Source organism: Mytilus californianus, unplaced genomic scaffold (assembly GCF_021869535.1).
Source record: "Mytilus californianus isolate M0D057914Y unplaced genomic scaffold, xbMytCali1.0.p SCAF_2, whole genome shotgun sequence".
Classification (NCBI taxonomy): domain Eukaryota; kingdom Metazoa; phylum Mollusca; class Bivalvia; order Mytilida; family Mytilidae; genus Mytilus; species Mytilus californianus.
In genome coordinates, this window is record NW_026262668.1 from 111,066,660 (window position 1) to 111,091,430 (window position 24,771).

A 24,771-nucleotide genomic window follows, 5' to 3' on the forward strand; every position below is an offset into this window, starting at 1 on the left:
GCAATGTATTTATCTTTTATTTGCACGAGCTTAGAACAAAAAGAAAGGCAAGCTATGATTAACTTTTCTTCTGTTTCATGAGTACAAATAAATTATATATTTTTCTACATTAAAAATATAGTGCTTTTCCTCTTTACCCTGCAAATAGTTTATTTTCTGCTGAAAGTTGCAGCTGCTATATTAATTACTTATCACTTAATATCCAATCAGACCAAAAAAGAGGCAAATAAACAGCTGCGCCATGAGCGCATGATACGCCCGTCGTCTTGTGTGTGAATTTTTATGCAATAAGCATAAATAGTTTCTGACAGACGGCGTGACATGCGAAAACCCCCTTTTTTTTTTACAAAAAAACTCAATATCTCTAAAATAAAATTTTGAATCAAAACCAAAAAGTGTACAGATCTTTAGATTAATATAACTAAGAAGTGTGTAAAATTTTAAGCAATAATCATAAATCGTTTTTGAGATATGGCGCGACATGTGAAAAACCCCTCCCCCTTTTTTTACAAATTACTCAATAACTCAAAAATGAAATTTTGAATCATCACCAAAAAGTATACAGATCTTAAGGTTAATATAACTAAGAAGTGTGTAAAGTTTTAAGCAATAATCATAAACTGTTTTTGTGATACGGCGCGACATAAGAAAAACCCCTCCCCCTTTTTTAACAAAATACTCAATATCTCTAAAATAAAATTTTGAATCATCACCAAAAAGTATATAGATCTTAAGATTAATATAACTAAGAAGTGTGTAAAGTTTTAAGCAATAATCATAAATTGTTTTTGAGATACGGCGCGACATGTGAAAAAAAACACACACCTGTTTTAGTTACTAAGTCCCTTAACTCAAAAAGTTTTAATCTTATTTTCACCAAAAAGTATACAGATCGTTTGACCATCATAAGAAACAACTATATAAAGTTTCATGAAATTTGGATAAATTATTCTCAAGTTACGGTGCGGTGCGACATGTTTACGCCGGACAGACAGATGGACAGACAGACAGACAGACGGACGGACACCGGACATTTGTATACCATAATACGTCCCGTCAAAAATTGACGGGCGTATAAAAATGAACTGTGACATAAACAGTAATATCAATATTACTGTTCACTTATAATAACAAGAATGCACAGGCTGAAATGTCTAGCCAGCTGATTTTATGTTGAAAGTCTTAAAGATAAAGGTTTTACTAAAAGTATCAAATAAACTTAACATTTTTAAAGATCTATGAGAATGAGGTCAAGGTCAGATAAATCCTGCCAGACAGACATATACACCTTACAATTTTTTTAAACACCATACATAGTTAACCTATTGCTTATGGAATTGAAAAAAAACAGACCAAAACACAAAAACTTCACATTGATCAATGAACCATGAAAATGGGGTCAAAGTCAGATTATACTGGTCAGACAGACATGTACACCTTACAGTTATTCCATACACCAAATATAGCAGACCAATTACATTAGTGTATGAAAAAAAGACACAAACACAAAAACTTAACATTGACCAATGAACCATGAAAATGAGGTCAAGGTCAAATGATACCTACCAGACAGACATGTACCCATTACAATCATTTCATACACCAAATATAGTTGACCTATTGCTTATAGTACTTGAGAAACTGACCAAAACACAAAAACTTAACACTGACCAATAAACCATGAAAATGAGGTCAAGGTAAGATGAAACCTGCCAGACTGACATGTACCCATTACAATCATTTCATACACCAAATATAGTTGACCTACTGCTTATAGTATTTGAGAAACAGACCTAATCATGTAACTTTAACCTTGATCACTGATCCATGAAATGAGGTCGAGGTCAGGTGAACCCTGTCTGGCGCACATGTAGACGTTGCAAGGAACACATATACCAAATATACTTATCCTATTACTCATAATAAGTGAGAAATTTACATAACAAAAAAACTATAGCAGTTGCTGAACCATGAAAATGAGGTCAAGGAAGGTGGACATATGACAGACGGAAACTTCATAACATAAGGTATCTGCATACAAAATATAAAGCCAGATAGTAATACCTAAGTCTCACATACTGCGATTTTCATCGCAGGTGAGTAAAACAGGAAATTAAAGGATACAGTGGATAAAATTTGTATACCATATGAATATGCCACCTGTTTATTTCAATACCTGTTTTTGTGTAGTAAAATAGCCAATTGCAGGTGAAATTAAGTTATTTAGGAAACTCAAAATCCCAAAGTGTTAAACTTCTTGGGCAAAGATAAAATTTCCCTGATTACCTTGTATAAGTTGTAAACAGCACCTGAGTTCCTTCCTCCAGGCATTCGATCTTCTCTAACCGCTGAAAAAAAATAAAAAAAATTAAGTTCATACTGGTACATATAACAGGACAAATAAATAGTTGTGCCAAGAGCATATGATATGCCCTTATTGTGCATATTGAAATTGTTGCAAAAATAAAATGGGATGTTTAGAAGGCATTTAATCAGGGAAAATAAAACGGTTCTGTAGAAAAACATGCATGAGGATTCCCTTAGTCATATAAGCTCAAGTATTCAATGATATTTTGTCAAATATGACTACTAAAAGTCCCATCAGAAATAAAAAAACAGAAAATTTTTAAAATCAAAAGAGTACACCATTCACCAATCAGTGTTTCTTTTAATCGAAAGGTTTGTTATGTTCAACATTGCAACAGTAATGTAAAGTTGTCAGTAAATCAATTCAAGCAAACTCAAGCTACGGTACGACATGTGAAAAATTTACTAAAATCTGACAATTAAAGTCCTGTAACTACGGAACAGAAAAAAAAGAATATTGAAAAAATGGAATGGGAGCTTTCTTCCTTCAATCCTTATGTTGTGTTAAAATTACATGAGACCATTACTGTTGACCTATTACTGACAGTATCTGAAAGACCATTAAATCCTTGAAACTTAACATTTCACTCCTTGTCTAACAATGATTATATAGATGAATTACTGTTGACCTATTACTGACAGAATCTGAAAGGGTCATCGAATCATTGAAACTTAACATTTCACTCCTTGTCTAACAATGATTATGTAGATGAATTACTGTTGACCTATTACTGACAGTATCTGAAAGGGTCACCGAATCATTGAAACTTAACACATCACTCCTTGTCTAACAATGATTATGTAGATGAATTACTGTTGACCTATTACTGACAGTATCTAAAAGGGTCGTCAAATCATTGAAACTTAACACATCACTCCTTGTCTAACAATGATTATGTAGATGAATTACTGTTGACCTATTACTGACAGAATCTGAAAGGGTCATGAAATCATTGAAACTTAACACATCACTCCTTGTCTAACAATGACTACATAGATGAATTACTGTTAACCTATTACTGACAGTATCTGAAAAACCATCCAATCCTTGAAACTAAACACTTCACTCCTTGCCTAACAATGACTACATAGATGAATTACTTATGAAATATTTACTGACAGAATCTGAAAGGATCACCAAATCATTGAAACTTAACACATCACTCCTTGTCTAACAATGATTATAAAGATGAATTACTGTTGACCTATTACTGACAGAATCTGAAAGGGTCACCGAATTATTGAAACTTAACACTTCACTCCTTGTCTAACAATGATTATATTGATGAATTACTGTTGACCTATTACTGACAGTAACTGAAAAGGTCACCAAATCATTGAACCATTACACATCACCGAAAGGGTCACCAAATCATTGAAACTTAACACATCACTCCTTGTCTAACAATGATAATGTAGATGAAAAGGTCACCAAATCATTGAAACTTAACACATCACTCCTTGTCTAACAATGATAATGTAGATGAAAAGGTCACCAAATCATTGAAACTTAACACATCACCGATAGGGTCACCAAATCATTGAAACTTAAGACTTCACTCCTTGTCCAACAATGATTATGTAGATGAATTACTGTTGATCTATTACTGACAGAATCTGAAAGGGTCACCAAATCATTGAAACTTAACACATCACCGATAGGGTCACCAAATCATTGAAACTTAAGACTTCACTCCTTGTCCAACAATGATTATGTAGATGAATTACTGTTGATCTATTACTGACAGAATCTGAAAGGGTCACCGAATCATTGAAATTAACACTTCACTCCTTGTATCACAATGATTATATAGATGAATTACTGTTGACCTATTACTGACAGAATTTGAAAGGGTCACCAAATCATTGAAACTTAACATTTCACTCCTTGTCTAACAATGATTATATAGATGAATTACAGTTGACCTATTACTGACAGAATCTGAAAGGGTCACCAAATTATTGAAATTAACACTACACGCCTTGTCTAACAATGATTATATAGATGAATTACTGCTGACCTATTACTGACAGTATCTGAAAGGGTCACCGAATCATTGAAACTTAAGACTTCACTCCTTGTCCAACAATGATTATGTAGATGAATTACTGTTGATCTATTACTGACAGAATCTGAAAGGGTCACCGAATCATTGAAATTAACACTTCACTCCTTGTATCACAATGATTATATAGATGAATTACTGTTGACCTATTACTGACAGAATTTGAAAGGGTCACCAAATCATTGAAACTTAACATTTCACTCCTTGTCTAACAATGATTGTATAGATGAATTACTGTTGACCTATTACTGACAGAATCTGAAAGGGTCGCCAAATCATTGAAACTTGACACATCACTCCTTGTCTAACAATGATTATATAGATGAACTACTGTTAACCTATTACTGACAGAATCTGAAAGGGTCGCCAAATCATTGAAACTTGCACTTCACTCCTTGTCTAACAATGATTATATAGATGAATTACAGTTGACCTATTACTGACAGAATCTGAAAGGGTCATCAAATCATTGAAACTTAACACATCACTCCTTGTCTAACAATGATTATATAGATGAATTACTGTTAACCTATTACTGACAGAATCTGAAAGGGTCATCAAATCATTGAAACTTACACTTCACTCACTGTCTAACAATGATTATATAGATGAATTACAGTTGACTTATTACTGACAGAATCTGAAAGGGTCACCAAATCATTGAAACTTAACACATCACTCCTTGTCTAACAATGATTATATAGATGAATTACTGTTAACCTATTACTGACAGAATCTGAAAGGGTCATCATATCATTGAAACTTACACTTCACTCCTTGTCTAACAATGATTATATAGATGAATTACTGTTGACTTATTACTGACAGTAACTGAACGGGCCACCAAATCATTGAAACTTAAGACTACACTCCCTGTTTAACAATTATAACATCTATAGATCAATTTCTGTTAACCTATTACTGTGAGTATCAGAAAATATAATTAAATCAAAGAAACATAACACATACTGCTGAATGAAAATAACACTTTGTTAATTACAACTGACATGATATCGATTTTAGGTGACTCTATGAGACAGACATATCAATTTCAGGTGGCTCTATGAGACAGACATGATATCAATTTCAGGTGACTATGAAACAGACATATCAATTTCAGGTGACTCTATGAGACAGACATGATATCAATTTCAGGTGACTTTATGAGACAGACATATCAATTTCAGGTGACTCTATGAGACAGACATATCAATTTCAGGTGACTCTATGAGACAGACATATCAATTTCAGGTGGCTCTTTGAGACAGACATGATATCAATTTCAGGTGACTCTATGAGACAGACATATCAATTTCAGGTGACTCTATGAGACAGACATGATATCAATTTCAGGTGACTCTATGAAACAGACATATCAATTTCAGGTGACTCTATGAGACAGACATGATATCAATTTCAGGTGACTTTATGAGACAGACATATCAATTTCAGGTGACTCTATGAGACAGACATATCAATTTCAGGTGACTCTATGAGACAGACATATCAATTTCAGGTGGCTCTTTGAGACAGACATGATATCAATTTCAGGTGACTCTATGAGACAGACATGATATCAATTTCAGATGACTCTATGAGACAGACATGATCATAACGTTCCTTTCCTTGATGACAATGGACTATTTATAGCTCCTTCTCAAGGAGAAATCATTTCTAAGGTGGTTCAATATATGCATGGTTTCATTGATGTCTCAGATTACAATAAATATCATATTTTCGTTATTGAAAAACTTTTACAATAGGATATATATCATAAATTGGTCAAAACTGATACTAATTTTAATCATAACAATGGAGATTTCATGAGGGATATGATTCAACCTGAAGGAATTTAACAAGAGGCACACCTGTGCCAGATCACTCACCTGGTGAAAAAATAGTCAGTTAGCTAATAAGGACTTTTATATGCACATACTATAGTTATCATCTGTTTTGCTGATAATTTTTGCAATTTACATGTTAAATCTAGCTTCTATTGTTTTTTAACAAAACAGCAAAAAATCAACATTTCAGGGGCAATAACTCCAAAAAGGGTTGACATATTTTCAGAGTAGATAGATCTTGTAATGATGATCCTTTTTGCAGTTTACACGTTTAACCTAGCTCCTATAGTTTTCAAAATAACAGACAAAAAATGCAAAAATTATAGAAAAAAATGTTTCTTTCAGGGACAATGCAATATTCAGGGTTGATAGATCTTGTCATGCTGATTATTTTTGAATTTACACTTTTAACCCAGCTCCTACATTTTTCACAATAACACCTCAAAACTGCAAAAATGGATATTTCAGGGGCAATAACTCCAAAATGGGTTGACAGATTTTTCTCCAAAATTCAGGGTAGACACATCTTGTCTTGTTGATCCTTTTAACCTAGATCCTTTAGTTTTCACTGTAACAGCCAATAACTGTTAAAAATAGATATTGTCTTTAATAGTCTCTTAAATTTATTTGCAACTTCTCCTAACAAAGAGTCAATTAGAGTTTGATCTGAAAACTGATCTAATAACAGATTTTAATTGCTGATCATTGAATTATGAAAATAAGGTCAAGTTAACATTGTCAGTTAAACATGCATATTCAAAAATGATGGCTAAAGACTATTAAAATATTATTATTGCCCTATACTTATTCTTGTCTGTAAATATAAGTTCCACCTTTATCAAATATCTTTCTTCCAACTTTTTTTCTTTCCCCTATAGATAACTTTGTGTCATTTCATTGAATATGTATGAAAGAAGGGAGATTTGACTACAATCTTTGTGGAAGGAGTGACCATACGAAGTGTTCAGAATATTTCCATGATAGTGCATGTATTGATTTTAACTGGTTCTTAAAGAGTTGTAACAGGTGGATTTTTTTCAGTTGGATATTTGATTGGACAAAGCTATATTTTGCAGACAATATCTTAAATTGTAACAGCTGGTATTATTTTTTTAAGGTGACAGTATAAAAACATGCTGTGATGGATTACTCAGGTTTCTGCCCTGATTCTACAGAACAAAGAATACTTATTTCTACAGCACATAAAAAGCATCCTCTATCAAATCATGATTTCTTTAAATAAACTAGCTGATCAACTGTTATCTATTATAATTTTAATAAAAATATTCAAACTGCGAAAAATACACAAAAAAATTGTCATTCAAGAGTTTTAACTCCTACAACATTTAAGGAGTCAATCAACAATCTTAGTTATGTTGATTTGTAGATCTCAATTTGATGATCATATTTACTGTTTACAGTTTCTCTCTTTCTATTTTTGTTTTGAAGAAAATTGTCAAAAAACTAAAGGAAGGGGATTAATTCAACATTTAAGGGCAATACATCCTATGAAGAGTCATTTGATTTGAGATAATGGATTGATATTCTGTCAGATTTTCTTGAGATTTATCTTTTATAGTTTTCAAGATATCAGACAAAAACTTGCATTTTGACCTATTGTTCATTTTTAACTATCATAAGTGGCTATTCATGCCATTACATGTATATGGAAAGGAGGTAAACAAAATTTACCTGATAAGACCATTCCAACTTTCAGACACTTTTTAAATCTACAATATTGACATCGATTCCTAAGCAGTCTATTCATTGCACAGTCTTCTTTTCCCGAACATTTATAGATTCTCCTTCCTTGTACTGTTCTCTTAAAAAATCCTTTACACCTACAAAAAACACAATATTTAAAAATTTAAATTTAATGAAAAACAATGCAATTCATACAAAATGTGCTTCGGTCAATGCTTTTACACCCCAATAAATTACAAAAAGAAGCATTCAATTCATAAGTACATGGAAGTATAATTATTTATTACACTGCATTTGCTTCATACTAACAAGCTTTCCCTAGCTTTGAGCTAAAATGTTTTACCAGTTGATCAGTTTGAATAGATGACTTCAACCCGCAATTTTGGTAAAAAAATTAGCAATTTGTATTGTGAAATTAGCAATTTGTGTTGTGAAAGGGCACAGCCTTTAAGATAAGCATAGTAATTAAGTGTGAAAAATCTTATAAAAAACCTCCATACATTTTTCCTGTCAAGTAATACATGTAATATACAAGCCGAACAAAAAGTTTAGAAAATAATGAAAATTGGAGGTCAACATATAATTGATATCAGGCCCCTCGGTCATAAAACTTTACTCAGTACTCGGAGTACAAAATTTGTGCTCGAAACAGCAAATCCAGTATTTTGATTGGATGATTTCTGAGTCTGAGTACGGTAATCGTGCTCGAAAGTTTTATGACCCCAAGGCCAGGTCTAGGTAAGCTACAATTTACCAAGAACTACATCTAGCAGCCAAGTATTTTTCAAATCAGATCTACAGGAACTATATGGTCATGAACCTTCCTTTTATTATTTTAAATAAAATTTTATGATCAATTATTACTTCAGCTTATTTTCCTTTATTTAATGTGTTCTTGCTTGTCATCTTACATCTGTCATGTTCGAATCAAATTGTATGTGCTATCCTACTACTATTATTTACCCCAAGAGGGGCAGCACAAATAAGTAAACCCTAAATAATGAAAGATTGTGTATCCTTGAGCACAGAAAATAAGAGTGGAGGGGCAAATTTTTACAGACACATTTCACTGGTCTGGTTTAATTTTGCCTTAGAATTTCTGAGGTGATGAAAATGTGAAAAGTCAAAAGGTAATAATACATCATGTACATAGTCATTTGTATAAAATAGTTCTGTTTGGGCCATGTGGGTGTAAAAAAATCACAATTATGAACATTCTGTTTCGAATTAAGGATAAATTCATATTATTTCAGAAACCATTAGAATTTAATTTTTCGGACTTTATCTATCAGAGCATTTTACAAGAGGTTATGTATAGTTTAAATGTATGATACATTACCCTTCACATGTAACCATGCCATAATGAATTCCAGAAGCCTTGTCACTGCAGATAGCACAAAGTAGTTGGTCTGAGGTATCAGAGTCTGTTTTATCTGTAGATGTATTTAAGGAATCTGTTTCATTTTCCTTTAAAACACCACTATATTCAAATTCATTGTTAATATAATGATGAATAAAAGAATAATCTTGTTTCTTTTCCTTATTACAGGTCAGATCTGGGCCATTTTGTTGTTTCTGGTTAAGCTTTTCAGCCAGCAAGCTTTTAGACATCTTGCTCACAACAGGTCTAATACCCTGACTAACTAGATCCAAACTCTTACTTTCTGGCACCATGGCTAAGACATATCCTTTAGGGAGAGCTGATAGAAGGTGTACTTCAGGCTGCTGTGTATTGCCATCACCTTCCTGAGCTAGAGTTACTGGACAAGGTGTCAATGGATGACCTAATATATTTTTATGTCCAGGAACAATAAACAATCCTGGTACAGAAACATACTGAGAAGATGGCAAGGTGCACAATTTTGACAGGTCTTCTTGAGAAAATGATTTGTCTCTTTTTGGAGATTTCACACAAATTGAAGAATGAGAATCTTTTTGGTCTAATGAGACAGATGAAATACTGCCCCTGACATGACAGTGGGTACTATTTGGTAATAAAGGCCTAACTGCAGTGTTGAGTGGAGGCTTGAAAATGTTTTGTCTGTCTTTAATCTTCTTAATATCTAAGCTTAAACATTCACTACTTATGTACCCACTATCAGAACCATCTGTTGTTGGACAACCATCAGATTTGAAATATCCATCATTAGTCATTAAATGATTTAAACGCTTTCTTTTTAATTTAAGATTTTGGAACAGACTCTCTGCATCTTCATCAGCAGATCCAGACTCCATTATTACTAATCTGTAAAAAAACATTTCATTATTACAATGATTATATGTTTTCCTACAAATAACTATTGCTACATGCTAAAGCATTGGTGAACAATCACTTTTCCGTTGTGAATTTAACCCTAAGACTAATAAAATGCGCCCCCGGCACAGCTTGATACAACCGCAGAGTTCCAACCCTGAACAGTTGGGGCAAGTATGGACACTACATTCAAGCTTGATATAGTTCTGAATTTGGATTGTGATTAAATATATGGCACAGCATAGGTTTCTGCGACAGAATAAATGTGGTCAAAGAACTGAATTTTTTTATATTGGACATTTAGCTATTATGGTCCAATATCCAAAATCTAAATACATGGTTAGATTCAGCATATCCAAGTACACCAAGAATTTAATTTATCTATTTATTAATAAACAATATCAGCTAAGTTTTTAAAGGGGTTCGCTTCATCAAAATAAAATATATGAAAATAAATTTATACAGAATAACAAACAAACCTACCACAAAGTTCTTCAAGAAGGTTTATGAAAAAAATGAAAAAAACAATTTCCAAAATATCGTTCATCATTAATACAATGTCTTTAAAAAATATAAAAAACTTACCTTTAATTGTTTTTCAACATCTCAAATAATGAACAGTAAATTCCTTACTATATTTATACATAATTTCTTCTCTAAAATTATAATTTGATGCTGTATCTGTTTTTATCTATGGATCTACTTACAATTTCTATTAATTGTGTAGTACAGTTCTGATTTCTATTAGTTGTGCAATACAGCTCTGATTTCTATAAATTGTGCAATACAGCTCTGAATTTGGATTATGATTAAATATTTGACATAGCATACATAGGGTTCTGACACAGAATGAATGAAAGAACTTAAAAATTTGAAATTGGACATTCACCTATTATGGTCTAATATGCAAAATCTATATACATGGTTAGATTCAGCATATCAAAGAACCCTAAGAATTCATTTATTGATGAAATCAAACAAAGTTAAACTTTAGACCCTTTGGACCTCAATGTGTACCAATTTGATGATGGGGCCCAATATCCAAAATCTAAATACACGGTTAGATTCAGCATATCAAAGAACCCCATATATTCAATTTTTGCTGAAATCAAACACAGTTTAAATTTGGACCTAGATTTTGACCAACTTGAAAGCTAGGCCTGAAATAAAAAATAGAAATACATGTTTAGATTCAGCATATCAAATAATCCCTTGAATTCAATTTTTGTTAATATCAAACTAAGTTTAATTTTGGACCCTTTGGACCTCAATGTGGACCAATTAAAAAATGAGTCCCAAAATCCAAAATCTAAATAAATGGATAAATTCAGCATATCAAAAGACTTTGAATTAAACCCCTTTGAAATTGGTCAAGATTTAAGCAATCTATACAAAGTATTAGAAAAGTATTGTTTTTGGCCCCTTTTTCATAAACGGTTAAGGCCATAGCCCCAAAATCAATCCCAACCTTCCTTTTACTGTATGGAACCATGTGTACAATTTCAAACAGATCCATAGACTTATACTCAAGTTATAGTCCTTAAACCAGAAAAGCCAAGTTTTTTGGCCACTTTTTGGCCCCTAATTCATAACCTGTTTAGGCCTTAAACCCCAAAATCAATCCCAACCTTCCATTTGAAGTATGGAACCTTGTGGTACAATTTCATAAAGATCTATACACTTATACATGATTATTGTCCTGAAACAAGAAATATGCTTGTTTTTGGTCCCAAATTCCTAAACAGGACAATAACCCCTACAATCAATCCCAACCTTCCTTTTGTGGTACGGGAACCTTGTAAAAGCATTTGATAATAAATTTTCATAATTTCAGGCATATCAGCTTATTTGTATATTATATATATATATATATTCTTTTGCTTTACAATTTTTGACTATGTATTATTATCAGGTTTTCAAGATAATAGACAAAAAATGAGTAAAAATTGCAATTCAAGGGCATTAACTCTTATTTGGTGTCAGTAAACAAATTAAAACAAGATAATTGGCAAACATGCCAAAATTGGTAAATAATAGTCATTTATTGGCAATAACTCCTATAATGAGTTGTTTGACAATTTGATTTTAGTGAATGGTAGGAAGATCTTGACATTCCGAGTATCTTTGCCCTATTATAGCAAAAGCTCAAAGAGCTACTAATTTGTTACTTTCATACCTTATTTTTTTTCTCCACCAATGATAAAATCAAGCCGATCAATTCAAGAAATTCAAATTCATAGGAAAAAAGTATTTTGACTTTCACAATAATATGGACCTTTAGAATCTTTTAATCAATGTTCTCCCATTTAGAATTATTATCAACTGGGAATCTGTACATATCTCAATACTGTTTTTAGACAAAGTAATATCAAAGCTTGCTAAAAAAAAACAATGTTCACAAACTTCTTTCAATAGAACATAAACTGTTTTATTCTAAAAATCAAAATTCTCTGCTCCTCTTCAATACAATATTACTGGTTGATTTCAACTGACATAAATTAATAATCAGTTCAGATTTAGTGAAAAGAAGAAGGGCTTTGAGGATGTTAGGTTCATTTGACCTACCCAATTCTTTTCTTTCCACAAAATAGCAAAATATGACATTTATATTTAAATCAAATGAAAATTTCTATTATTTAGTGGCTAGATTCCTGGGACGGTAATTAACTGGGCCACTTCACCCTAGAATGTAAGCCAAAATTGCCAATCCAGTAAATGGCTTTCATTGTTTATAACAGGGATAAATGTCTGAGTACCTATCTTTGTTAACCCTTTATATGTTATAAGAATGTTTCCAAACATTTTAAAATGTGATGTCTGATAGTAACCAGTATTAGGCCATTACTTTTCTTTCTTTTCATACATTTGTTAATTTTCCATTCTTTCATAGCTAATTAATATTAAGCGAACACTAACTTAAAACAGTGAATGACAGCTGGAATCAAAATGTTGTAATAGGTACAAGGATTTCAGTTTCAGTCCTGTCCTGATCGAGTGACTTATTAAAACTTAATTTCAGTTGGTCTGCCATAAGTAATGAAAGTACCCAGTAAATAGACTTATAAGCATATGGATAAATCTCAATTGTTCATTATTTGTCATGATAATATATGTTGGATTACAAGTTATATATTATATGTGCTTTATCATTAAAATATTTGAATTTGAAGAAAAAAATGGTATATATATGAGCTACAAAAAAAGATATGATAGAAAGCTGGGACTATTATACTAACTGTATAATAGTCCCGGTAGAAATGCAAAAGATACCAAAGGGACATTCAAACTCAAAAGTTGAAAATAAATGGATAAAACCATGGCAAAAAAAGAACAAAAGATAAACAGTTTAGAAAACTAGGACTGAGCAACACAACCCCACAAAAAACGGGTGGGGGAGGAGGGTACCTCAGGTGCTCCAGAGGGATTATAAGCAGACCCTGATCCATATGTGACACCCGTCGTGTTGCTCATGTAAGTACCAACCCGCTTTTGGGTTTTAGGTTAGAGTTAATACACCTTATCGCTATTCCCGCTTGACCCGAGAATCTGTCCCGCTTGAACTTTTGACGTCATACAACAATCACTTTTCCATTGTGGCGTCAGATATTTTCTATTATGACGTCAACGTTTTACGGGAACTTTTGTGATGTCCAGTAATGGCGGACAAATAGCGATAAGGTGTATTATTAAGGGCCCCATCATAAAAATTTGCATTCCTGTTCATGTCAAAAATCTGGAGCCTTATATTACTTACTAATTTTTTTGTTAGAGACAGGGTATGTTGAATCTAAAATGAATTATTTGAAAAATTTTCCAATTTTAATAATCCTGAAACGCATCAACCTTACATGTGTAAATAGACTTCAACTTGATATTGTATGTGCGTATGACTCTCCGTTGTGCCATCTGGTTCAGTCAGTGGTTGTAATTAAATCAGAGGCCAAAAATAAGAGCAGGGCAATAAAGGTGTTCTATGTTTAAATAAGTCTTCGAGCATGTCTTTTTTTCCCGTGTATTCCTCTTTACCCCATTTTTCTGTAAATGAGACTTGAATCTCATATCCTCCATACTGTGACCTAATTATTAAACTTGAACTTGACCTAGAATATTGCCATTGATACAAACACAACCGGACTACTTTTTTAAAACACCATACAACACGTGTCGCGCAGAGTCAACAAACTTTACATCATCCCGATTATCCCACGGTTTGTTCAATAGCTAGATCATTGTTTCTCCATATGGACTTGTCTACAGGTTAATTAATAGTTGTCGTCTCAGCATTTCTATGTTTAGGCCTACCCACCGGAACAATGTCCACTATATTTACATGATCTTATTGTTATTGAAATTTATAAGCTCTGGTTACCCTTTCAATATAGCTGATGTTCCTATGGTAAGGACAACTACCGATGGACTGCACTCATTCAGATTTACAGGAGCCAAACTCTGGAACAAGCTGCCGAAAAAGATGAGGGAAGGAATGTCTTATACGTGTCAGTGGTCGTCCTGAAGATCTTATAGTGAGGTGTAGATCATTTACTTATCTTATATATTGACTTTTATATTTTTGCTTGCATACCTTTTAATTTTGTTTAAAATTCTTTATGTGCTTAATAGCTACTGCATGTGAGTTTGTCTGCATTAAATGTTTGCTTTTAATAGAAGCTTTGATTTGCTTATTATTTTCTATTATTACTGAATTTGCTATTTTGATATCAGTATTTATGCTATGCATGATGTGCTTTCTGTGCATGTGTTTTATGGTCTTTTATGTCTTGTGTTTATCATATATGTATGTCGGTTAAAAGCTCTATAGAGCTCATGTTGTATTGTTATACGATAAGATGAGATATTTTTTTATTCCTATTGTTATAGATAGATAGATATGTTTTATTACCTATTAAAATATGTATACCCGAAAGTTTAAAATAAATTTGTATGCTTATGCTCGGTGGGGTTCGTACGTGTTGCTTTAGTCTTAAGTTCTCTATGTTGTGCTTTGTAGACTGTTGTTTGTCCTTAAGTCGTTTTCTTTTTTGCCATGGCTTTGTCAGTTTGTCTTCTGTTTGTTTGGTAAACTACGAGACGACCTTGTGGGATACATTTCTCAAGTCTTCCGACCGAGTCGGCTTTAACACATCCAACACCAATACTTTGGACAGACACATAAAGATATAAGTGGACGACCACTTGATTCTTAAGGGGGAAAGGGGGGGGGGGGGGGGGGGGGTGGCAGATTTTGAAAATATTCTGGCTTCCTTTTTAAAAGTTGGAAGTAATAATCTTGCCATATCACACATGAAAATAAATATTCTGGCCCAAATTCATTAAAAATCGTTTTAAAAAGAAATTGGCTAACTTCGCCCGCCACATTCACACAGCTATACAATATTTGGCCATTTAAACTATTTTTTATTCGAGCGTCACTGATAATCTTTCCCGACCGTGCGAGGGCTTCACAGCCAGTCAAGGTCATTAAAAACCACCCAGTTACTAATAATCTTTTGAAGACGAAACGCGCGTCTGGCGTACACAATTTTAGTCCTGGTATCTATGATGAGTTTATATAGTTGCAGATAATTTAAAATAAGTACTTCGGACTCAAAAACATCATAAAGTGTCATTTTCAATATTTAAAAAGAAGTATTGCCACTGGCTGATTCAGGAGGCATAGGCGGATCCAAAAGGGGGGGGCAGGGGGGCCCGGGCCCCGCCTTTCGTGGGAAAAATTTGGTTGATTATATAGGGAATCACTGAAGCATGACTGGAGCGGGGCCCCCCCTTAGGTCAGTCAGCGCACCCCCCCCCCCCCCTTTATGAAAAGTTCTGGATCCGCCACTGGGAGGCCTACACTCCCCTCCCTTTTTGAAGGGAAAAATGATTTTTTTAATTTTTTGGGGCCTCTTTACGCTAGGTGATATTTTACATATTTCGACACTTAAATCAATCTATGCTATTATATTTTAATATTTCATCAGAATCAAAAGTCTTAAATTCATTTTGACTGCTGTACAAGTTTGAAGTTGTATGTGTATCCTACCAAAAAGGTGATCTGTATGACAAAAGTTCAAATACTGTTTGATTCTGAGAGGTCTGGGAAGAGGCAGTTTTTGTATTACTTTTTGGACGAGCAGAAAATAAATATTCTTGTCCTGGTCTGAGTGAAAATAAATAATCTGACCGCCTTTAAGTTGGAAATAAATCTTCTGACCTCATAAAATTTGCCAGGTCCCCTCAGAATTAAATGGTTATTCTCTAATTAATTCTAAAATTCCATTTAAAGTCGGCATATAAATGTACAAATAAATCATAACACGAACTCTTGTGCAACTATCATAAAAATTACAGTATAACTGCGGAGTTAAAACCAGAGACATAATTATCTAGTATACGCAGCTGGTCAATTTTCAGGTCTCACCCCCTTTTTAGTCTCGATCAGTAGATCAACAAATTGTATATGAAAGAATATACAATAAAAACCAGTGACAAAAAAGCACTTCGATTGTCAGAAAAGTAACGGTACAGTAGAAAAGATAAAACTGAAAAGACACGTTTAGACTAAATAAACATAACATTTAACTTTTTTATATTAAAATTCAATAAAAACTCATTGTCTTGTTTTTTGCTAGGCAAATCAAAAAATTGAGTTAAAGTTATCTTCCTTTTTTCATGATTGTACATTTATAGTCGAACCTATTTTTATAACAGATTCATACACCATACATTACTTATGTAACTTTAAATAAAAAATACAATCATTATATTGAACCTATGACATGGATTGGATAGGATCTAAATAAATTAATTATCACTTTACTGCACTAATTTTTTTTAACCATCAAAGGCAGTGATAAACCGTGGAAGATATGGAAATCAAGTCAGTACCATAGGGTTTTGATTGCATTTCATGCAATTTTTACCCAAAAATTCGAAATTAGAAACTGAACTAAGAAACAAAGCAATTATACTAAATGATCAATTTCAACCAATCTTCTCCGCTGCATGCCCCATCAGTAAAAAAAGATTTTTTCCAGAAAAAAAAATTAAGACAGATCTACCAGAAAATTTTCTACACATCAGACAAAGTGAAAATAGAATCTGGAGTACCACAAGGATCAGTCTTAGGAGCCAGTCTATTTCTTTTTATATTAACGACCTACCAGAAGGCCTCCACTCAACGATGATACTGTTGTATATTTGACCATTTCATCAGACAACGACTGTCATAAACTCCAAGAAGACCTAGAAAAACTGGCAAATTGGGAAAATATTTGGAAAATAGAGTTCCATCCTGAAAACATGCAGCGTCCTCATAGTCACAAAAAAGAAAAAGGGACTACAAGCTTCATGGCCATACTCTAGAACATGAGACATCAACTAAATACCTGGGCTGCACCATCACAAATTATCTAGATTGGGGATAATACATAAACAACATCACAGGTAACGCCAGGCGAAGCCTTGGTTTCTTACACTGAAAAATCCACATCAGTTCAAAATCTTTCAAGGAGTATGCTTATAAATCCACTATTGCAGCCAAGATTAACTTTTATTTTTTGTCAGTTTAACAAGCATCTAATTCAATAAGCCATTAAATAATGGAAACAAGACAATGTACATTTGTATTTATATAACATTGTTAAACAGATAATATTTGTAAAATACACGATTAAGTTTCAATAAGTAATCATACTATTGATTGTGTTGCCTTTATCATTAGAAGAGTTACTTTTCTAGCAATGAATTGATTCGTCAAATTCCTTAAATTTATAAACCAGAACATTTAACTTTGTGAAGCCAAAATACCATAGTTTTGTTACCTGACTCCCAACTTACCGTAAATTTTCATGCCTATCCTAACACATTGTTTGGACATTATATTGTGTAATCACCGTTAGAGCTAATTTCCTAAAGCTTGCAGAGGAAGACTTTAGTTGGCTTGCTTGCTTGCTTGCTTGCTTTGTTTGCTCAAGCATTGTAATTAAGATTGACATCTGCAAACAATATAGATAGGCGGAGTTAAACCTGTTCAATTGAGTGTTCCTAACCTCCTGGATAAAATCCAATCAAATTTAAGTATAATGTATACAGATTTAACTCCGCCTGTCAAATTATTTTAATACATACCTTACCTTTATTTTGTTTCAGCCACGAGGCAGGAAACGAGTATATTTATATTGTTTGCCTTAATTTATTATTTTCCAATCTAAATTAACTGTAATACGAAAGAATTTGGTATAGTAATGAATGGAGAAACTTTGTCACCATATCAGGTATACTTATTAAAAGTTATTTTGAAAACCAAATCGTATATTTTACAAGTATTATCTGTTTAACAATGTTATTTGAATGTAAATAAAATTGAGAATGGAAATGGGGAATGTGTCAAAGAGACAACAACCCGACCATAGAACAGACAACAGCAGAAGGTCACCAACAGGTCTTCAATGTAGTGAGAAATTCCCTGCATATTTTCTTGCTTTCATTATTCATTGAGATAATTTAAAAACTTCAAATAAGATTTAAACTTTTTAAATTATCTCAATAAACATTTGACATATAAGGTCCGTTTGGATTTTCCTGGTTACCTAAATTCAAAAGTGATAATCTTTGATGCATATCAATCGATTTTGTTGATATTTTTCCTGAATATCTGGACTACTTTCTTATATAATTCATTTGAAACTTACACAGACTACAAAAACAAAACGATTGGTTTTATATAAAAATACCAAAAAAGTTCGGAAAAAAGTCAATCAGTAACAGTGAAATCGAAAATAGACAGGAACAGTGGAATTCATTCACCCATGCAATGATACGACAATCATCGTTAGAATGTTCATCAGACTTATTTCGTCTATCTAAAGGGGCATTAGCTGTCAAATTCATGTTCACCAATTTGACTCAAATTTTCATATTTGATTAATAACAAACTAAAACGTATATTCAAATTACAAAAAGTCTAAAATAAACAATTAACAATGCATGGACTCGATAATATGTATCAGCTTTTCGTGTGTATTTTAGTCTAGACGCCATCTATAAATAACCCTCGAGATGACATCCGAAGACTGCCGACGGTCATATAACCCGATTTAAACATAAGTACAAATATAAATAGACAACGAGCACGTGCAGTTGGATTTCTCTAGGTCTGTTTGATTTCAAGTTATATGTAAAAAAATATTGTTAATCATCAAATTTACCTGTATAAGATTTTTTTTTTTGGTGGATCGAATCCGTCAACGAAATTTGTTCAAATCGCAGCTAGTGCCTCTTTACCGGGATTCAAATTGTATTATGCGAAGCATTATTATACACAGAATATCACACATTCACTACTGTATTCTCACAAAAAAATGAATCTTCATTATTATTAGTCTTTATTAGAAACAAAGTTAATCATCTTGGCCCGTCCGTCCTCTACTTCAGCTGACATCAGATAAACTACTTAGACCATTCGGCGGACGAGGGTAACACTTGATGCCCCCTCCGCTGAGGCGGGGGCATAAACATATTATTACTATTTACCTGAATGTTTTCTTGTGAACTTGTTATCAGTCACGTCAAGGATTTGTATAGTAAGATTATACAAATCCTTGGTAAAGCATCCTCGCGGAGATAGTGCAAAACAATTTGAAGAGATCAATACCTCAGTCATTGCAGGGGATGTATATTTTCAACTAGATTTACCACTGTATTGTAACATTAAAGCCTTTCCAAGTTTTCCAACAATAAAAAGGGTCAAAGAAAACTTGTTCACTTTGGTAATTGGCCGAAGAAAAGGTCAAAATTTAACGATAGAAAAGATTAAACTTGCTTCAGTAAAGCTCTCGTGCATGCAGAGAATTAATACATTTCTCTTTCACCGTTTCATCTGTGTTTATTATTTTTTAGAAAGCAAATAAGAAATTATATTTCTATATTTTGTTTTGATTAACCATTTTATATATACTCCTCAACCAATTCAATTGATTTCTCTATCATATCATGTGTCCATAACAATTTGTTCTTGTACTTTTCCATGTAGTTTTTTTGCAGCAGTTTTTACGATGTGCTTTTGTTTTGTTAACAAATTGCATTATTCCTAAACTCAACTTGACTAATTCCCATACATCAAAGTCCATCAATATTTCAAGAAAAATATGATGGCATTCTATTCTATCAAAAGTCGTCAATATTTTTTTCTTTTTTGCCATTGTCATTGTCATAATTTTTTTAATATAAAAACAACATCACAGTTATTGAAGCTATCATTTATCTTTGGCATAACATTCTTCAATTTCATTTAAAAATAAAATGCTTCGTCAGGCGCAGCTTGATACGAACACAAAGGTCGAACCCTGAACAGTTAGGGCTTGATACAGCTCTGAATTTGGATTGTGATTAAATATTTGACACAGCATATGTTTCTGACAAAATGTGGACAAAGAAATACAAAATTTGAAATTGGACTTGTACCAATTATGGTCTAATATCCAAATTTTAAATACACGGTTATATTCAGCATATCCACCAAGGATTTAAATTAATTATTTATAAATAGACAATAACAGCTAAGTTTTTTAAAGGGGTTGCTTTATAATATATATATACTTGCTAGTCAAATGCGTTTTGTTAAAATATACTTTTTCACTCATTTGGTCTTTTGGAAAATGTTGTTTGTGCTGTATTTAGACCCCTCTACCAAGAAATTTGTTTTGCATGCACACGTATAAAAATTGCGGTATTTATCCAACGCAATCATTGGTTTGAACGTTGTTTTCAATTTAGACTTGTTTATATATATATATTCAAGTGTCAATCCCAAATTGAGGTAAATTATATGGCCTTCCAAATACCGTTTCGATTCCTAACATCACTGAAGAGACATTGATTGTCGAAATCCGGATATGGTGTACAAATTTTTGCACCTCATGCTTGCGGTATATCATCTTTTCCGCAAGTTTATTGTTTTCTGTTTGATATTTAATTAATAAATTAAGATCCATTTTTACATCTGGTGATCCGTTTATTTGGCAATCGCCATGGCAGTCAGCAGGGTTTAAGAACATCCGTTGTTCGACCTGCTAGTCAAATGCGTTTTGTTAAAATATACTTTTTCACTTTTTTGGTCTTTTGGAAAATGTTGTTTGTGCTGTATTTAGACCACTCTACCAAGAAATTTGTTTTGCATGCACACGTATAAAAATTGCGGTTTTTTATCCAACGCAATCATAGGTTTGAACGTTGTTTTCAATTTAGACTTGTATATATATATATATATATATATATATATATATATATATATATATATAGCATTCTGAAAATTAATGTATACAGAATAACAAACAAACCTACCACAAAGTTCTTAAAAAAAATAACAAAAAAATAAAAAAAAAAATAATCTAAAATGTCATTTCTCATTAATACAAAGTCTTTAAAAGATCCATAACACATTAATTCAAATTATTTTTCAAAATATCTTATAATGAACAGTAAATTTCAAACAATATCTATACATAATTTCTTCTCTAAAATTAGATATGATGTTGTATCTACTTTTAACTATGACTCAACTTACAATTTCAATCAATTGTGGAATACATTTCTGAATTTGGATTCTGATTAAATATTTGACATAGCATAGTCTCTGACAAAGAAGAAATGTGGTCTAAGTACTTAAATAATATGAAATTGGACATTTATCTATTACTTCCAATATCCAAAATCTAAATACATAGTTGGAATCAGCATATCAAAGAACCAAAAAAAACACTTTTTTTTTATGAAATCAAACAAAAAGTTAATTTTGGACCCTTTGGACCTCAATGTGGACCAATTTGACAACGAGCCCCAAAATCCAAAATACACGATTAGATTCAGCATATTAAAGAACCCCAAGAATTACAGACTGAATTAAACCTAATTTAAATTGTTCAAGAAATAAGCAATTTATACAAAGTATTAGAAAAGTTTTTTTTTTGCCCCTTTTTCCTTACCATCTAGGGCCATTGCCCCCAAAATCAATCCCAACCTTTCTTTTTTTGGTATGGACCCTTATGGTACAATTTCATACAGATCCATAGACTTATACTCAAGTTATTGTCCTTAAACCAGAAAAGCCATGTTTTTTGGCCATTTTTTGGCCCCTAGTTCGCAAACTGTTTGGGCCATAACCCCCAAAATCAATCCCAAGCTTCCTTTTAGGGTATGGAACCTTGTGGTTAAATTTCATAGAGATCCATACACTAATGCACAAGTTATTGTTCTGAAACAAAATAAAATGCTTGATTTTGGACCCTTTGTGGCTCCTAGTTCCTAAACAGTTAGGACAATAACCCCCGAAATCAATTCCAACTTTTCTATTATATTGTGGTATGGAACCTCGTGGTACAATTTCATAGAGATCCATACACTTATACTCAAGTTATTGTCTGGAAACCAAATGTCTTCGGACGACGACGACGCTGACAACGCCATAACATAATACGAACGCAAAAAAAATTGCGGTCTTTTGGAAAAAATCACAGGTATTTTGCATATTATAACAGAACAGAACAACAGAAAATCCCAGTATTTTTTTTCACCTTAACATTTTGGTAGAGAATTAAAGTTTTACCAGGCCAGCTTTGACTTTTTTTAAGTTCTAGTATATTAATCAAAGTGCGTGTGTGCACTAAATGGATTGCATTCATTGTTCAGAGGAAACTGAAAATTAAAATATACTCTCATGTTTGATTTTATCGGTGATCAAACCTATTACCTCTCAAACTCCGCGCGAGAACAGTGTCGTAGCTTCCATTGAGGCAGTGAGGTAACTGCCTCACCAAATGTTTTACCAAGAAAAAAACAGAGAAAGATAAGGTGATTTAAAAATTTACAACGTGTATTCCATAGTATAAATTGAAGATGGCTCAAAACATTTGAATTCTCTCCCATTCTCACACGTATTCCATATTATTAATCTAAAGGAAAGTAAACAAATTAGCTTAAATTTGCTAAAAATAAAATGACCAGCGTAGGCATGTTCCTTTATTCATATGAAACAGACTTCAATGTTTCATACGTATAAGAGAGGCGAAGATACCAAAATGACATTCAAACTCGTAAGTCGAAAATATACTGACAACGCCATGGAAAATAAAATGCTTCGCTGAGCGCAGCTGGATACGACCGCAGAGGTCCAACCCTGAACAGTTGGGGCAAAAATTGACACAATATTCGCGCTTGATACAGGTCTGGATTTGGATTGTAATTAAATATTTGACACATAATAGGTTTCTGACACAGAATAACTGTAGTCAAAGAACTTAGAATTGGTTATATGATTTGAATTTATATTCAATTGTTTTGCTTTTGTGCAATACACCATGCTGTTGCGTATTAACCGCCCCCCCTTTATTTTGCAAAAAAAAAAAAATATTTGAAGAAATTTTCTTTTTAATTTCTGAAATCTGAAATGAGAAAAACTTGCCCACCCCCATTTTTTTTCACCCCCCCCCCCCCTTTTTACCAAAAAAAAAATTCTTTCCCTCAAGATATGGTCATAATCTGAATTCTTATTTCCAATGGAGTTTGAAACCATAATTACCAATTTAAATACATCATAAAAGTCTTAAAATAGAAAATGACATACATAATCATGGCTAAAATTAATATTCCTTTAATAGTTACTATTAAAAATTAATTGACAGCTAATCACCTCAAGACAATACAACATCTTTATACATAATTTAAAAGGAATGTAAGGGAGGTAATCCAATTTTTTTTAATACTTTAAATGTATTTGGATTACCTCCCTTACACTGCTTTTAAATTGTCCATTAACCAGGAAACCCTTGTTTTTCCCCTTTTTTGCCCATAATTCCTAAACGGCTTGAGCCATAACCCCCCAAAGTCAATCCTAACCATCCCTTTGTGGTATGGAAACTTGTGGTATAATTTCAGAGAGATTCATACACCGTTCCACAAGTTATTGTCTGGAAACTAGAAAAATGCTTATTTGGGTCCTTTTTTGGCCCCTAATTCACTAACTGTTGGTACCATAACCCCCAAAATCAATCCCAACCTTCCTTTTGTGGTAAAATTTCATCGAGATCCATTCACTTAAACTAAAGTTATTGTGCGAAAACCAATGTGTCTTCGGACGACGACGACGCCAACGTCATACCAATATACGACCGCAAAAACTTTTTGCGGTCGTATAAAAAGGGAAAGACCAAAAGACAAACAACGTATAAAGTTACTAAATAAAAGTGTCTTTAATTTTTTAAATCACACAATTTGTACAAAATTATTTTAATGTGTGACCCTGGTTTGTCTTTTCATTATGTTTTTATCAGGACCTGTCTTAATTTGATTGGTTGAATGTTGCTTGCTTAATTTCCAGGAACATATGTTCCATGCTAGCTGCAGAACTGTAGCTCTTAGGTCCCCTTGATATTTTTTTTACAATTTGCACAAATTGTCAAAAAATATCAAAAGGACCGAAGAGCTACGGTCCCCCCCCCCCCCCCCCCCCCGCCCCCGAATTTTTTTTTTTTTAAATTTT

The 24,771-nt window shown here is 32.8% G+C and overlaps 1 protein-coding gene across 7 annotated transcripts in view; it reads right to left on the reverse strand.

Moving 5' to 3' along the window:
* LOC127728572 (uncharacterized) overlaps positions 1-24,771 on the reverse strand; it is an 879,051-nt gene that overhangs the window by 846,646 nt on the left and 7,634 nt on the right. For 5 of the 7 annotated variants that reach the window (XR_007994186.1, XR_007994185.1, XR_007994187.1 and 2 more), the window contains exons 1-4: positions 14,262-14,341; positions 9,321-10,226; positions 7,970-8,118; positions 2,287-2,348 (exon numbers count right to left, since the gene is read on the reverse strand). Coding sequence is in view for 1 of the 7 variants with exons in the window: in XM_052236046.1 (XP_052092006.1) it covers positions 2,287-2,348; positions 7,970-8,118; positions 9,321-10,226; positions 14,262-14,266 (1,122 nt within the window). In the remaining 6 variants the exon portion in view is untranslated. Of the gene's footprint in view, positions 1-2,286; positions 2,349-7,969; positions 8,119-9,320; positions 10,227-14,083; positions 14,342-24,771 lie in introns of those variants that run through there. The other 2 variants (XR_007994188.1, XR_007994189.1) reach the window with 2 other exon arrangements.